General features: G+C 43.0%; 2 protein-coding genes across 10 annotated transcripts in view; one reads left to right on the forward strand and one right to left on the reverse strand.

The window, feature by feature from the left end:
• The window catches only part of COQ6 (coenzyme Q6, monooxygenase), a 14800-nt gene extending 13124 nt beyond the window's left edge, over positions 1–1676 (forward strand). For both annotated transcript variants that reach the window (XM_061429419.1, XM_061429418.1), the window contains 4 exons: positions 226–428; positions 504–619; positions 788–954; positions 1389–1676. In XM_061429419.1, the coding sequence (XP_061285403.1) occupies positions 226–428; positions 504–619; positions 788–954; positions 1389–1418 (516 nt within the window). In that variant the 3' untranslated portion in view covers positions 1419–1676. The remainder of the gene's footprint in view (positions 1–225; positions 429–503; positions 620–787; positions 955–1388) is intronic.
• Positions 1640–17190, reverse strand: part of ENTPD5 (ectonucleoside triphosphate diphosphohydrolase 5 (inactive)) — a 35869-nt gene continuing 20318 nt past the window's right edge. For 7 of the 8 annotated variants that reach the window (XM_061429424.1, XM_061429430.1, XM_061429431.1 and 4 more), the window contains 12 exons: positions 16582–16661; positions 14482–14625; positions 14209–14284; positions 13910–13945; positions 13474–13562; positions 13087–13166; positions 12347–12408; positions 11278–11379; positions 10448–10591; positions 9665–9721; positions 8827–8942; positions 1640–5593 (listed from right to left, as the gene is read on the reverse strand). In XM_061429424.1, coding sequence (XP_061285408.1) covers positions 5507–5593; positions 8827–8942; positions 9665–9721; positions 10448–10591; positions 11278–11379; positions 12347–12408; positions 13087–13166; positions 13474–13562; positions 13910–13945; positions 14209–14284; positions 14482–14625; positions 16582–16661 — 1073 coding nt within the window. In that variant the 3' untranslated portion in view covers positions 1640–5506. The remainder of the gene's footprint in view (positions 5594–8826; positions 8943–9664; positions 9722–10447; positions 10592–11277; positions 11380–12346; positions 12409–13086; positions 13167–13473; positions 13563–13909; positions 13946–14208; positions 14285–14481; positions 14626–16581; positions 16662–17190) is intronic. The other variant, XM_061429432.1, reaches the window with a different exon arrangement.

The raw sequence follows: 17190 nt of genomic DNA on the forward strand, positions 1-17190 counted from the left end.
GCTCAGAGGTAGGCAGGGGCGGGGCGGCTCATGAGCAGTTTGACTTGATCTACAGCTTGTGGGGAATGACGGGGAATTGCATTTTGCATTCATTTGAGGGGCTTGTCACTTGTGGTACCACTACCCATGGCTGTGGTTATAAAATGCTTGCCTTGTTGAATGTTTTAATTCCCCGCTGGAATTGCTGATGAACTTTCACTTTATTTTGTGGTCGATACTACTCAGTGGAGTGATGTGAACCACACAGACTTCATCGACTCAGCTGGCTCCATGCTGCAGTCCGCAGTTGCCTTTCTGAAGCCCACTAGAGTCTCAGCTCGCCAGCTGCCCCCCAGTGTCGCCAGGGTGGACGCCAAAAGCCGAGTCCTGTTTCCTCTTGGGTTGGGACACGCTGCCGAGTACGTCCGGCCTCGGCTGGCCCTCATTGGGTAAGATGGTAACAGCAGAGCCGCTCCCTTTTCCCTCTGGCTGAAGGCCACACCTGAACTCTGCTTTATTCTTAGGGATGCAGCCCACAGGGTCCATCCACTTGCAGGACAAGGTGTCAACATGGGCTTTGGGGATATCTCCAGTTTGCTCCATCACCTCAGTACTGCAGCCTTCAATGGCAAAGACTTAGGTAAGGATTCAGTGTACCTTGGAGAAGTATCCCAAGCTCATATAATATGGGAAGATTAGGAAAATGACTCCTCAGGAGCCAGACAGAGTGGGCATAAATGCATCTGGTTTGCTAGGAAAGAAAACAGCACTGCAGAATTAGGGAGGTAACCTTGCCTTTTCCCTCCAGGCTCCATGAGCCACCTCACAAGTTATGAAACAGACAGACAGCGTCACAACACCGCTCTTCTGGCTGCTACGGACCTACTGAAGAGGCTCTATTCTACCAGGGCCACCCTCGTCGTGCTGCTCAGGACCTGGGGCTTGCAGGCTACAAATGCAGTGTCTCCACTCAAAGTAAGAGAGCTCTCCCAGATCTCCAAGAATCATGCTCACTGAGGAATGACTTGGCCGATGACTGTTTAATTTCTTTGAATTAATTTTCTTGGCTATTAAATTATCATCTTTATCTGAATACCTTCCCCAGTGGTTATGAGCAGAAATGTCCCTGCTGGGCTTTTTGGTACTAGCCCACATGGAAGCAGTAACTTGATATAAAATAGTGAATAGGGATTCTTAAAGATGCTTAAACTCCTTTTGCTGCTGTCCAGCTTCTTTCCTGAGAAACCTCCATTAAAAGTTACTTTGGAGGGACTTGGAAGGAGAATCTGTCTGGAACTATCACGAATTTTTGCTTCAATCACTTTAAATATTTTAAAGTATTATCTTCACCTGCCTTCATACCTTAAAATATCAAGAGTATCACTCACTTGATTTCATTTTATCTCTAGGAACAGATTATGGCCTTTGCAAGCAAATGAGTACTCTTCTTCTGGAGATTATGTTGATGAAAAATGAATATCGAACATCTTTTTCCAAGACCATCACGTCGTTTCAAAATTAAATAAATTGACGTTAGAATTCTTCTCTCTTTTTCTCCTCTGCTTAATGAACTTTTGAAGCCCAAATAATGAGTGATAATTTATGGTGAGGAGGGCATATCAACCAAGCCAAGGGGAAAAAACCAAAGGAAAACTATGACTTGGCTGAAAATAAATTTTTATTACTTAAAACAAAAATTGCTAAGGTGCCGTCTCATTCATTTTTACTTGTTAACAATTTTTTTGAAAAAGAAGATTTATACAACTTTTTAAAAAATGCTGGTTGTAAATTTATAGTTTATTTTGATAGACAAGAATTAGAAAGTCAATTGATGCATTTTTGTTAGAACTGCTATTTTTAAACTAATAATGCTAGAATGCAGAATAAGACAAATTGCTTTAACCTTTATTATAGGTATATTAGACTTTCTTAAAAGGAAACCAAGTTTTAAAATGCTAGTTATTACTTCCTTGTCACAGCACCATTTTTCATCGATGGCTCCTCTGTGGGACACCACTGTATTCTGTCATAAAACAATAAATAATTTCATTGCACAGGTTAAAAGACCTCAGGAACCAGGTCAAAAGAAAAGAATCTGAATAGCAGCAGAATTTGTTCATGTTTGATTGCAGACTGCTGGCAGACCTGGGCAGGGGGCGGGTTGCTTTACTCTGCAGTTTTGAAGTGCTTACCTCACAGTACCCAAGATACCTATCGAAGAGATTTTTGGATCCATTGGATTTGTATGCCATAAAGAATATCTTGCTCAGAAGTCTGATTTGAAGATGAAAGAAGATAACGGTCTGCTTTTGACCCAAGGTAAGCTTTTCTTGGGAAATATTTTTGAAGGAGTGGGAAATGTGTTACCACAGGGGAGCTTTTCAGGTAAATGCAGAAAATTTATAAGATCCTAGAGTAAAAACGTGAATGTTTCAAGTCTTCCTGGAATCTCAGGAAAAATGTGCCCAGAATGAAAGATGGCAGCTCTGGGAAAAGCTGGGTGATTACTGGCAAAGTCCAGAAAGGTCACTGTAGGGGAAAAAGGTCCTCTTTGATAAGAAAATGGAAAGGTAAAAAGAACATGGACTCTACAAAAGTACGCAAACAAAATCAGGCAAGACATGAATTTTAAGGCACACCTTGCAAGGACCTCCATAACCCACAGAGGATGTTTTGCTGAAGACACACACACAACATCCACTGTGTGCCGGGCCTTGTCCCAAGTATTTGAAATACATAACATATTCACAGAAAGGAAACCTCATCACCAATACTAGACCCTGTAAGACCTCTCGTAAAAGGCCCAAAAAGTATACTAGCGGCAGAAAGAATAGACAAACTTTTTTGTAAGAAATAAAAATTCTCATTCCAAATTGTTCCTATAATGGATAAACTGGTTAATTCTCCAGATGTTCTAATCAAGATTATCAGAAAATATGTAGCTACATTTCTGGAGTTATAATGCGTCTACCCAAGAGTTCTGAAAGTATTTGGGATGACTAAAGAAGTCAGCTGAACAATGTGTGGCCTTTATAAAAAAAGTTCCAGAGATAAACTGGTGATAAAAGACCAGGAAATCTTACTCCTCTGAATCCATCAAGCTGGAGGAGTCTTTAGTGAACATAGCTTATCTCTTGGGAAAACGTGGTTTCTAGTGGGAAATGGTCTCCCCCAGTGAAATTTATGGGATTTCAGTTCTCAAACCAGGAACTGAACCTGGGCCCTCGGCAGTGAGAGCATGGAGTCCTAACCACTGGACCACCAGGGGATTCCCTGTCCCTAATCTTGCATTTAGTGTATGAAGACTGGTTCTAACGGCCTTCTCTTTGGACAAGATGGGAAGGTCCAGAGGTTAAGTAGTATGTTAAAGAGAATGTAAGGGATGTAGGAGGTGTTTTCTTCAAAACACCAAAAGACTATGCAAATGAAAGTGAAGTCGCGCAGTTGTATCTGACTCTTTGTGACCCCATGGACTGTAGCCTATCAGGCTCCTCTGTCCGTGGAATTTTCCAGGCAAGAATACTGGAGTGGGTTGCCATATCCTTCTCCAGGGGATCTTCCCGACCCAGGGGAACCCAGGTCTCCCACGTTGCAGGCAGACACTTTACCATCTGAGCCACCAGGGAAGCCCCAAAAGACTATGGAAGGAGAGATTAGAGCAGAAGTAAGACTATGGAGGAGGGATTTTTTTTTCTAACATCAGTGCAGTCCCAAAGTGGAATGAGTTGTCTGGGAACATGCCTAAACAGAAACTGAGTGATAACGAGTTAGAAGCATTAAGGGACTGCAATGGGTAGAAGACTGGATTACATTTTTTAGCTGTTTCCATTATTTCCATTATTTAGCTGTTTCTATTATTTCATTCTGTTTTAGCATTTTTGGAGGAAGAGAATAGGTATAAAGGTGACCTCAGTATAATTAAACATTAGTGTGAAGAATGAAAAAATGCCGCATAGAATTGAAAAAACAAATTTGGGGGGATAACTATATAGAAATTTGCCTAGTTATTTGCACATATCAGATATTAAATATTTCTTGACTCAATGGACTTATTTGTGCATATCAGATATTAAATATTTCTTGACTCAATGGACTTATCTGCACATATCAGATATTAAATATTTCTTGACTCAATGGACTATCTTTAAAAATAAGGTTCCCCAGGAAGTGGTGTGAGGGCCGAGTGTATTTATGTGAAAAAGCTGAGTCTACTGTGGAAGCTACAAGTGTGTGGAGATACAATTCTGCTGGAAGGAAGCTGGAGGTAAAGAGCCAGACTTCAGGAAGATCTTCCAAGTCCAAGAACAATCAAGTGCGTAGACAAGCAAATGATGGTCATGTGGGAGAAAACAAGATAATGGACTTTAGGGGAAATAATTCACAGAATCGAATGCTGAATATTCAAAGTGAGCATCCACTATATGGATGTGGGCCAAGATGGCCAACCAAGTCAAATGTTAGGTCTCACCAGGAAGGGTATCAGAAACCCTGGGACTAGACAGCTATGTAGAGGATGCTAGCTGAAATGATCAGGGGGCAGGGCAGAAAGAGACACTGCTATGAAGACTAAAAGTGCAAGCTGAAAGGGGCTATTACCAAAATCTAGATCCTTGGAAAGCACACCCACAGACCTCTTACCAGAAACCGGGGTATAGCTGTATTAGCAATACAAAGAAATTAAATTTAGGATGACAATATAAAGACAAGGGGAGGAGGAGGTATTTGCACAGGAAACACACACATACTCCTTATATAAGATTGGATATGTTCATTAATCCGAGGGTTGACTGATAAAAAGTTGATTAAAAAGTGGTCTGTACAAGGCAGACACACCCTCCCAAAACGTGTCCTCTTAACTGGATGTCCCACTTCTGGCCAATGAGGAGTTGCTCTCCATCCTGCTGAGATTTAGAATGGCTGCTCTCAGCTGGCTGGGTTGGCGCTAACACAAAGTGGGATCGTGTAACTTCAGATATGGTGTTTTTCTCTGAATTACACATGGAAAGCAAAACCTTTTTCTTTAAGGGCAGGTGAGTGGAAGTAAAGGTGGGACAGGGCAAAGTGTAGGAAAAATACCGGTGTCAAAAGGTCATGGGACTGTCATCAGTTTAACATCTAAGAGGATAATTAAAATGTTCAAAGGGATGAGGCACTAAAAGGGCTGAAATGAGATTTTTCTTTGGTTGCCACGGTTCCATCCCGGGTTCCCTAAGATTAAGTTCCAAAGCTGTTACTTTTGGCTCTCTGATATACAAGGAACCTCAAAGATTTAGATTCTGGTACCAGCTGTGCATGAAGAGTGGTTAGGAAACAGTTCACATTTGATTAATTAAAATTAATTAAACCCCAATCTTTAGACCCAAGGGCAAGACCTGTCTACAAAAGCCCCTTCCTGTTGGTGAAACCAGCTGCTGGGCTTCAGTCCAGGTGGCCCCCAGACTAGCGCAGAACACAACAGAATCCTTTCCTCTCTCGTTCTCCCTTTAAAAATATTGGCAAATGCAGGCCTCAGAAGAATGGCGTGGCCTTAGTGGGAGATGCCCAGAGACTGCAGCAGGTGAAAAGTGGCCCCCAAGGCCCAGCCGGTCTCGATGTTGTTCACTTTCTTCGTGAGCTGTTGGGAAGGAGAAAAAAAGTCTTCACATTTTTATTCCGTTTTCAACTCTAGCAAGCATAACAAGCAGAGAATATCTTCCCAGATCATCTACATGGCCAAACCAAGGCAGCAGTGGGAGTAGCCAGTCTCTGGAGGCTTCTCCCAACCCTCCCTGCAAGTTCCCCTCCCATCACTGCCTAATGCCCCTACCTACACCTGCCCATCTGATCCCTGAATCTTCTGGCCCAGGAAGTGGTCTCAACTCAGGACTTCTGAAAAGGATCTTTTAGATAGGTTTCTGAACTCTCCCTAGTCCTGAAACTAAATATATAACAGGAGTTAGTAGATTTAGCAGAGAAGGCAATGGCAACCGACTCCAATACTCTTACCTGGAAAATCCCATGGACGGAGGAGCCTGATGGGCTGCAGTCCATGGGGTCGTGAAGAGTCGGACACAACTGAGCGACTTCACTTTCACTTTTCACTTTCACTTTTCACTTTCATGCATTGGAGGAGGAAATGGCAACCCACTCCAGTGTTCTTGCCTGGAGAATCCCAGGGACAGGGGAGCCTGGTGCGCTGCCATCTATGGGGTCGCACAGAGTCGGACACGACTGAAGTGACTTAGCAGCAGCAGTAGATTTAGGGGTAGGAAAGAACATACTAAGCTGCTCAGTTCATACTTTGTAATTAACCTCCTCTTCTTAAGCACTTGTTAATAACCAACCAAGGGATTTTAGGCATTGTAGGCCAGTTTGTGCTTGAGTTGGTTCAGTGACTTTGGGCAAAAGTTAATTTTCTCAACTGCATAACAGGATTAGATTAGCCTTTATCAAATTGTTTCTTCAGAATCCTAGAGGTTCCTTAGAAGTGCTTCAAAGGAGATAGGAGGCAGATGGTGGTGTTCCAGGCCTCCTACCTCTGCTTCAACCAGATAACTCCATTTTTATCAGTTTTACTGGAATTCTGCATAAGCTATTATAAAGATGCTATGCCCAGGTTTGCAAATCAGTGGACTGCTTTTAATCTTCTAGCTTCTTATGACACAGTACTTCTGTGTTAACTTAATAAAATTAAGTCAACAGTCAATGTGCCAAAAGCTGAGAATGGTGTGTGCATCATTATCTTGAGATTTAGTCTGTGACACCCAAGTCACACTGGGAGTACCCCCTAGCCCCACCACCCTGAAATGTCCCTCTGTCCTCAGGACCTCGATGCCAAAGTGAAGTGATCTCTGGAACTGGGGACTGCCCACCCCTGATGCAAATTCTGCTGCCACTGAAATGAAGACGTAAAGGATGCCAGAAATGGAAATGGCAGAAAATTGTCCTTAAATGATTTGGTTACTGTTGATGCTTAAGTACAGGTAGTAGTTAACTTAGTATTGAGGGCTTAGGATGACCCCAAGCCTCCCACTGGTGTGAAATGCCTACACTAACAATATTAATAACTTACTATGTGTCAGGCACTGTACTTCATCTCCGTTTTCATAACAGCCCTAAGAAATGGGTACTCTAAGGACCCCCGTGTTTTGAATCAGGAACTTAAAAGAGAGGGGAGGTAAGTCATCTAAGGCTACAGAGCTAGAAAGCTTGCAAAATCAGAGCTTGAAGCCATATCTGATGGAGAACAGAGGCATGCTTTTAACACTACACTTTACTGAATATGGGCAAGTAACCCCTTAAATGCCAATATTCTCGGCAGGTATAACAACATTAAATCCAAATACCTTTGTACAAATGAATTTATGAAATCTGTATAACATAAGAAATGAGGCACTATAAACTGATCTGGAAATGAAGAAACAGGAAGGGGAAGTGACACAAGAGAAGGGAACTTCACAAACTACAATCTACGAACTTGACCTTGAAATTCAAAGTTGCCTTGTGGCATAGTTGTATGTCTGTTACATCTCCTCTAATGGCCTGTATACTATTAATATTTGAGGACAAAGATTACATCTTAATCATCTTTGTAACTAAAATGTGCAATTACTCAGTTATGGTATAGAATATAAAAAAATATGGGATGGATGAAACTTATGTGTTTGGAATAGATAACAAGCTACTACAGATTAAGTAAGGAAGACAAAGAGGGACCCAAAACTCAAGAGGCACTAAATATATGCTGCTGCTGCTGCTGCTGCTAAATCACTTCAGTCGTGTCCGACTCTGTGCGACCCCATAGACAGCAGCCCACCAGGCTTCCCCATCCCTGGGATTCTCCAGGCAAGAACACTGGAGTGGGTTGCCATTTCCTTCTCTAATGCATGAAAGTGAAAAGTCAAAGTGAAGCTGCTCAGTCGTGCCGACTCTTAGTGACCCCATGGACTGCAGCCTACCAGGCTCCTCCCTCCATGGCATTTTCCAGGGAAGAGTACTGGAGTGGGGTGCCATTGCCTTCTCCGACTAAATATATGAGGCACACATAAAATACATACAACATACTACGTAAGGCATTCAATGCTCCTGAGGTCTTAGTAAGCCACTCACTGGTGATAACCTTTGGCAGAGGTCCCTCATGTCCTCTGCCAAACAAAATCATCAAATGGACTAATGAGCAAGCTGATGCCACTGGCCGGTGCCCCTTCAAAAAGAGCAGCTTTGCCCCAGGCACCCTTTGTCCTTGTGCTCCCTTGACCAAACTTTACCTACAGTACTTGAAACCACATTGTCAGCAGCAAAGACAGGCAGGACATATGAACCCAGAATTCAGGAAGTACAGCGCTGCCTGCACCCCATCTGTGTGTTCCCCTTGCTTCTCACTCTGACTTTTGAAATTGATTTAATAAACCATGTGACTTGGGCATCTTAACTTGGCCACAAACCACTCTGCTCTATGACCTCTGGGATAGCTTGCCTGGTAATATAGAGTCGACCCTTGAACTACAGGGGATTATAAGTGCCAACCCCTGTGTGGTCAAAAACCTGCATATAACTGTACAGTCAGCCCTCCATATCTGTGGATGCAACGAACCACAGATTGTGTAGTACTCTAATACTTACTATTGAAAAGAATCCATGTTATTCAGCCTGTTTTATTCAAGGGTCAACAGTACTTAGAAGCCGCTACTGCATCAAGCTGATTTCCCATATTCATGGTGCCTTGCACACTGCCTTGTCCATAGCCTGAATGAAATTATCTCCAAATTCCACCTGCAGCCACTCTGATTACTAAACAAGTTTTTAACTCTTTCTCCCCAGCTGCGGAGTGAGAGGACTGTTACGTGGCACTAGTGTCCTCTCTCTTACCTGTAAGACGGTGCTGCTTGCAAAGCCAAAGCCGTCCTTCAGCAAGGCGGTGATGTAACTGAGATCCATGCACAGGAAGGGACTGCCTGAGGTGAAGTTTTCCAGGTTATCACACACTGGCAGTGAGAGAAAGAAGAGTGCAATGCCAAGTCTGCAGCCATCGGAGAGGCATGACTTTCTCTAAATACGGACTGAGAATAAGCACAGCAGAACCCTCATTCTTCCTCTCCCAGATGCTTGGGAGTCTCAGGGGCTAGAACTGTGCAGTGACAGCCTCTGCAGGACCCCAGCTCATCAAGAACCTGCACATTTTTGACGTGACATCTCATATACTCAAAGGTGCGTGGGCCCTACCTAGTTCATTTGCTATGACGTGTATTTCTATGACCTAATGTTGGGGCTTAATTCAACTAAGTCCCTTATACAGTGTTAATGCTGAGACCCAGAAGACAGGGAAATACCAGTTAGTCCTATTTCACAGCCTCTGGATGAGATCAGTTATTTGCATTTATGATGGACTCCTTCAAGGAAGCCTCTGCAACAATTTCTTGTATATTCTGATGGTTAGTTTTATTACCACTGATAACACTATTTCAACTTCTTTTTAAAAAATGAGAAAGAAATATAGTAAGAAGAAAAGGTTTTCACCATTTGTCCAAACTCTTGTATTCTCATTTTTCTCTTTGCCACTTAATGCTTTTAACTGCTGGCAAAGATAGGAAACCAGCCTGCTGAGAGGCTTTCTGCTGGCTGAGGTGCATCAGGTGACCTTAAGGTCACTGGCATTGGCAGGCACAGCTTCACGGGCTTGCCTTCAGTGATTTCCACTGACACTTACCTTCCCTTGCTTTTCTCTCAAAATCTTCAACTTTTAAAACACCCCCTTTTTCATAATCTGAAACAGAACAGCAGTTGAAGTCAAAAGGCCTTCCAGGAAGCATAAGAAAATTTATCCTAGTGATATTTATAATAATGAAAAAGTAAAAAATTTCCAATATTAAAAATGAGATAAACAAACATGACATATCCCTACAATATAATCTATGCCATTTATTTTATTTATAATCTGTTATGTATGCTTAATTACAGCTAAAAAACTGGCCCATTAAAAAGGGGCCATTAAATACAGTAGAAAATAAAAAATTAATTCATATCTCAGGCCATGACTGATCACATATGTACATTCTCACCGCTAAACAAAATGTGTTACTATTATGATAAGAAAAACAGTTATAAAGTGGAGAGAGGATGGGGTGATGAGTATAATCATTATCTTGAATTTGGTGATGGTTTCGTGGGTGTTTACAAGTGTCAAAACTTACCCAATCATATACTTGAAATATGTGTGTTTTATTTTATGTCAATTATACCTCCATTAAGATGTAAAAAAAAGAAAAAAAAAAGACTTGATGTATACTTGTTTAGAATATACTTCATGTATACTGGTTTAGGCCACCTTCTAGTCCCAAAAGATTCTAAACCAGACTCTCCCACTTGAGTAACTTGGGAGCAAAGCAGGGTGAGCAGCTCAACAAAGCACCACAAACACTCCTTTGTCCCCTCCCTTCCCCACCACAGGCTTGCCCAGCTCTCCCTACACTGACACCTGGCGTGAACTTACCAATCATGTCTGTGTCCACGGCTCGGTCATAGTAGTAAGAGAAAGCGTAGAAGGAGCCTCTCTGGACCTCATCTGGTTGATGAAGTTTTCCTTGCACCACCCTCAGCACTTCCGCATAGCAGGGCTCAAAGCCCACCTCTCCTGCTGGGGCAAAGGGCAAGGAGGGAAAGTGAGAGGCAAGCTGCTGAGGGAGAACAGGAGGACCAAGGCGCGCTGAGGCTCGGGACAAAGCGCTTACAGACAAAGATGAGCACACTTCTGCGGCTTCATCCCTCTGGAAAACTGGTACCTGCTTCTCCATGGAGCTTCCTCCCTAACCTGAGTTCACCAAAGAAGCCAGGGCCCACCTTGAGCTGCAGCCCAGCACTGCGTTTCACGGTAGTTATGATAAGTATGCAGAGGCTCACCTGCTTCCTTCACTGGAAGAATTAAGTTGCTCCCTTGAGTTGAATGTCTATGCCTTTTATAATACCTAAGATCAATTACTGTTTTATTGCCTCAATTCTCTAACTGAAATAGCTAAGCATTAATTGAATCTGAGACAGTTTCACCCTGCAGAGAGCTGAGACCCTTAATAAGTTAGATGCCAGCTAAGAGGTTTCTAATGGATCCACAACACTTGGGCAGGGAAAGAGCTGCAGAGAGAGTGACAGCTGCCGTGTTCTCTGTCATGATACACTACTCCTGGAGGCACACCAACATCTCCTTGGAATTAGTTCCTGCAAAAGACAAGCTTCTCTTCTCTTGAGCTCTGGAAGAAGTTTCCCATGGGACTTTTCCAGACTTCTACTATAAACGTAATTTCAACCAGTGGAAAAAATACCACTTGCCTTCTTGATTGCCACCGTACTGGTATTTCACACCTCCAAAGATCCACTCTGCTTCCAACCATCTCGGCAGACAGGCACTTCGGAAAGTGTGTCCATCAATTCCTGGAAGAAACCAGACCACAAAGTAAGAGGCAAGGGTGTGAGGGAAAGAGAGAAAGAAAGCCAAACAAGAAGCCAGTAAGGTTAAAAGCTATTATCAAGGTGGCTGGGCCTTAAAATCATATGGAATTAGTTCCGTGACTGCTTCCTATGATATGAATTCTTACTCTCAGGGTTCACAGATGGGCTTGGTGAACCCCCTGAAACTCCAGGCAAATTTTCATGCTTATATTTATTTGGCAGAGGGGTTGTTGGCTTTCATCATATATTAAATCTAAAACCTATAATGGAATAAAGTTCCCTCATTTCTAAAAAAGGGGGAAAAATACTGATCTACTCTTCTCATTGGTTGTTGTAAGACTTAATACACCTGAAAATGTGAACTCTGAAATGTCAAGTCATCATCACAATAATAGCTTACTGTGAACCACATGCCATACAAATTGAATTAAATGCAAAATCTCTTTTAAGGTGAAGAAAAGGGGCACAAGATGTTTAGCTAACTGGCCCCAGATCACAAGACTGGTACTGAACCTGCTTCTGTCTGACCCCAAAAGCTGAACTTTTGACCCCTTTTCTGCCTCTGAAGAGAGGAATGGAGCTGTTCAGTTATTCTATCTGGTAAGTGGACTGCTGCCTGCACCTCCCACATAAAACTTAAGGGCCTGAGCGAGCTCCTGCCAAATTTACTCCTTGAGTTTTAATTACTGCAGATGCTTCAGCCTTCTGGCCATAGACCCCTATACCAACAGATTTCATGCTGGAAATGGTGAATAATATATCTATAAAAATATCTGAACTCATAAAGTAGAAAAGGAATTTGCCATTATTGTGTCCATTATACAACGTATGCCTCCTACTTCAGCATAACCCCTCCTGCCACAGAATCACTGCCACGGCAGGGAAAAGGCAAGCTGAGCACTGGTGTCGTTCTCACCACACCCCCACCAGCACAGGCACCCAGACAAACCTGCCGTCTCCAGGGCTCCCAGGGTTGCTAGTCTTGCAGCTTTCAATCCAAATCCCAAGTAACTGTAAAATACAGGATTGACTAATTTCATGCCGGTCCTGAATTCTCCAGCTTAAAGCTCCTTCTTCCAAAAGTAATATGGTTTCTCCGTCTCCCGTTGGAGGGAGGAAAAACTTGTTCTCTGTGACCTATTCATCTCATGCAGACAACACACAGTAATTCCTGCACAGTTCAGACCAAGGCTGTGCAGTAAGAACTCTCCATGATTTAAAGGCCAGAGATGGTGACACTTCCTAGGGTTCCACCCTGGGAACCATCGGCAGAAAAGCTCTCATTATCCTAGCTTCTAGCCCAACTGTGATCAAATTCTAGGCTGGATTTTGAGCATCTGAGGTCAGTTTAAAAGAAGCTGACACAGAGCTTTGGCTGAACTTTCTCTGAGTGTTCCGTCTCTAGAGAAAACTTGACTTATATTACTTATCTTTTTTACTCTTTTACATTATTTTTTTAAATCTTATATTACTTTTTATTTTATTACTATTACATGTTTTTAGGGCAAGAATAGAGAATCTTGGGTCCCCTGGGCTTTGGTAAGTGGCTCAGGTTTCAGTTAACAGGCCTTCGGGGACTGGCAAAGATTTTGTAAGGCTGGTCAGGTGTGACGAAATGTGAAAATGCTTTGAAAAGTTAGGAGAATCATACAATGCAAAATATTATTGCTCCATGTTCCTCTCCCTCACCTATGTGTATAGAGCTTATAAGTGCTGTTAAACATCTCAAAGGAAGTGAGGTAGTCCCTAGGGGTTTGTTCCAGGGTTTTCTGCAAAACAGAAAAAGCAAAAAGACTATTCAGGATCCACAGTTGTCTGAAGATGTTATCCTCAGTATCCCCTCCCTCTCCTTCCCTCCAAAATCAGAGACAAAGAAGACAGATTACACTGCTCATCTCACAAGACTTGAGGAATCAAAGGGACTCTGAACAGTGAGAGCAAGTTCAGTCAGTCATTAATTGACACTACTCGGCCTGCTCATGGTGGAGCCGCTGTCTGAAAGGGGGCCCTTTCTTAGCACCATGAAATGTGTGCCAAGTGGGTTGGTAACCAGACCCTCGTATGTATCTGACTCACCTCAAACTGAGGCAGGAACGTGATTTGGGTGGAGGCCCCTCCCAGGTCCAGGGTCCCCACAGTCTCCTGGTTGTGGCCGTGCAGCTGACCTGTGAATGACAGTCAGCTCTGAGCATCTTGTGCTTCCTGGACAGCCCAACACTCCCCTGTCTGCAATTTCTCTCCTACTCCTGGCATATACTGGAGGCATTCTGTAAACACTCCATGCTCCCCAGCGCCTAAGGCTGCAAGCAAAGGCTAACCAGGAAGGACTCTTGCTGCAGCCGAGGTCCTGAAGGCAGGTAATAAACATTAACTTCCTCTCTTTCCTCCCCATCCTCCTTTTTTTTAAAAAAAAAACTTAAGAACAATATGAAGAAAAAAGGTATTGGTATTTTGCTCCCTGACCATGTGTGAAACCCAGTTAAGTCCTTAGATAAATGTGAGAATGTGTTACCTGTCAGAAAATTCACAGTAACCCAAGCTAATATGCCTAAAAAAGGAAAGAAAGACAAAGATTACATCCAGAGCATTTTTCCCCTCTTCCTGGGCCCCACCTTTGTTCTTTTATCTCTAAATTTCGTGTCTAAAACACACATTTCCTGCTCCCCATCTTTCCATTTCCCGCTATCCCCTTCCTCCTTGCTTATTTGTTCCTTTTTCTTCAGCACCCCTACCCCTGTCTCTCCAGTGCCTTTAATCGGATATTTATTAACCCTGGCCTTCTCCCCCACCATACATCAACACCTTGCCCACCTTCATAGGATCCATCCATGATGCTAACACTGTCATCTGGTACCAGGAAAGGTGATTTCTTGAAGATCTCTTTTACCTAGCAAAAGGAGGAAAGAAATCTAGATTTCCTAAGGCAATAGAACAGATTCCGAACATATCCTATAATACTTAGAAAGCCACACTCTTCATTTTCCCCAGATAAAATTTTAACAGAACTTATCCCTTTTCCCTAAGAAACTAGGTAAGCCATCACTGGTTTCTTGTAAAAACAAGCAAACAGACAAAACAATGTACCTCAAAGAGCAGCGCCTCAGCCTTCTCTTCTGGCAGTAAGCGCAGCCCCGCCGTTGCCTTCAGGACCACTGGCGTTCTCTTCCAGTGACTTGGAGGGATTGAGTCTTTGGCCACCTCTAAGAGTTCTTGAACAGTCTCAGCACCCTTTAAAAGAGACGATTCACGTATCCGGTGAACAGTGCATTTAGTGGAGCGTGTCTGCTCCCTTGGCATGCTCTGGGACAGTACCAGGAGCGAGGGGGCTGAGGGCTCCTATCAGCCTTTTCTGCCCTGAAGAGCAGAGACCCCGAGAAGCGGGCTTCTTTGAAGGAGGAGAAGCCATTTCATTTTGACTAAGTCCTAATAAAAATGATTCTTTTATAAAGTGGTCAATTGTTCTTTTGTGTCTTATATAAAAATTAGCTACACGGGGGCGGGCAGTTTCCTGACGGCCGACTGGTTAGGATTTGGCACTCTCACTGCTGTGGCCCAATTTCCATCCCCAGTCAGGGAACTGAGATTCTGCAAGCAGCACAGCATAGCCAAGAAAGAGAAGAAAAATGGTATCTGATATTAAAGAATTTCATATTCATTCATTAATAAAAACATTTTTTAAAAATAGCGTCAGGCCAGAAAGTTGGTATAGTGAAAGAAACAAGGCTTGGAGTTAGATGGCTTGCTTGCTAGCCCTGTGGCCCTCCTGGGGTTGGTGTCCTCAGCTGTGAGATGGAGATACCATCACATAAAACTGCTGTGTGCATTAGATGAGGCAGACTGGACTTCCCTGCTGGTCCAATGGTTAAGAATCCTCCTGTCAATGCAGGGGACATGGGTCTGATCCCTGGTCTGGGAAGACCCCACCTGCTGTGGGGCAAAGCCCATGCGCCATAACTACCGAAGCCCACACGCTCTAGAGCCTGTGCTCTGCAACAAGAGAAGCCACTGCAGTGGCAGGTCTGCATCTAGAGTGTAGCCCCCTGCTCGCCGCAACTAGAGAAAACTGCGTGCCACCACAAGACCTAGCGCAGCCAAAAACAGTAAAATAAATAAGTTAGTTAGAACAGTTTTATTAAAAAAAAAAAAAAAAGAGGCAGACTGTGCAGAGCTGCCACACAAATGCTAGCTGCAGCTGTCATTATGCTACACCTTTTACGAGTTCCGGCAGGACAGGACACATCAGGTTCATTTTTGCATTACCAGCACCGGCATGCATGGTACACGTGTTCAAATTACGATGTTAGAATCCATTATTTTAAATCCATTGTTTTTCTGAGTAAGCATCTGTTCTGACAACATACTGCCTCTTAAACATTATAACCACAGCACAATTTTACTCTCCAAATGTCAAATCAGTTTCTAACAATGCAATTGTTTTCAACAGCTCCTAATTTTCTATAGCACATTTGCCATTTCATAACGGCAAACTGAGAAAATAAACATCCTCTTGGTTCTTCAAGTTCAAGCCATTTTTAACATCAGGTTTTCCTCCGGTTAATGATTACACTTGTGACACTGAACAATATCTTTAATATATGCTACCAAATACCAAAGTTCAACATTCTGCCTTACTCTATTTTATACCAGTGTGGCCCCAGACACATGGGGTGTTGTATGCTCTGAGAGCTCACATGTGAAATACAGCTATGACAGAACTCTACATTCATCTTCTATTACTGAAGACTTTTCGTCACGGGTTTTGCCCAGTTTCTAGAACATAACCGTGGTTCTATGCTGTATAAGGGCAGAAATGGACTTCACCTCAATCGCCATATTTATACCTTCTACTTTATAGAACTTCACAACCATTTTCTGCATCTACATTAATTAACACGGTTGATGGCTTCAAATCAAAATCTTAAACAGTCAATACAAATAGCACAATCTCCCGAAAGAGGTGCTCTCCCAGCATGGTGACAAGCTATTTTCACACCTCCTTCCCCCTAAGCCCTGGTGAACCCAGGGTATACAATTACTGTTATCCAGGAGATTAGCTGAGGACAGAAAACTGATCTCACACATGACCTCAATATCAGCAGAGAACAGCATAAAATATTTAACAGCAGTGCTGTGGTCAAGCTATCAAGGCATTTGAGAATCTAAACATCTATTGAAAAAACTCACCTGCTTAGGTTGATCTACAAAAGCAGACAGGCCTGGCTTCACAGAATCAAAAATTTCCCCTTCCAGAACTGGAAGCTGTCCTATGTTGTCCATGAGCAAAATAGGAGAGAGATGGCCGATTATCAAAAGTCAGACTCTTCCTGATCCTGGGCTCTCTATCATATTAACCTATTTCCCCCAGCGATTCCAAGTCATCCCACCTGCGAGGAATTGTAGGAGGCTTGAAGGAGTACTGGGTAGGGGGAGAGAGGATGAAAAGTAATTACCGAGGGTCCCTCTGCCATTTCTCTGGTGGGCACCTCGCTTCTACTCCTTTCCCTAGACTCTGTGTGTAACTTGAGAAGACTGAATATTCAGAAAACATTAATCTCCAGGGTCCCCTCATTCCCTTTTCCAAGGGTGGTAGTGGTCTTCTTCTCAAGACCACTCTCAATATTCTGAACCCTGGAGTATTAATTCACCTTTGGAGAAAAGTAAAGACAAATTATAACTACACTTCTTAGACACATGGGTTCAGACTACAGGCAGTCCTGATGGCTTTGAATTTTACACCAAGTTAAACCATATGTGTTCAGTTATAGTCCAAAGTTTTCTCTGAAGAAAGACATT

Source organism: Bos javanicus, chromosome 10 (assembly GCF_032452875.1).
Source record: "Bos javanicus breed banteng chromosome 10, ARS-OSU_banteng_1.0, whole genome shotgun sequence".
Lineage (NCBI taxonomy): Eukaryota > Metazoa > Chordata > Mammalia > Artiodactyla > Bovidae > Bos > Bos javanicus.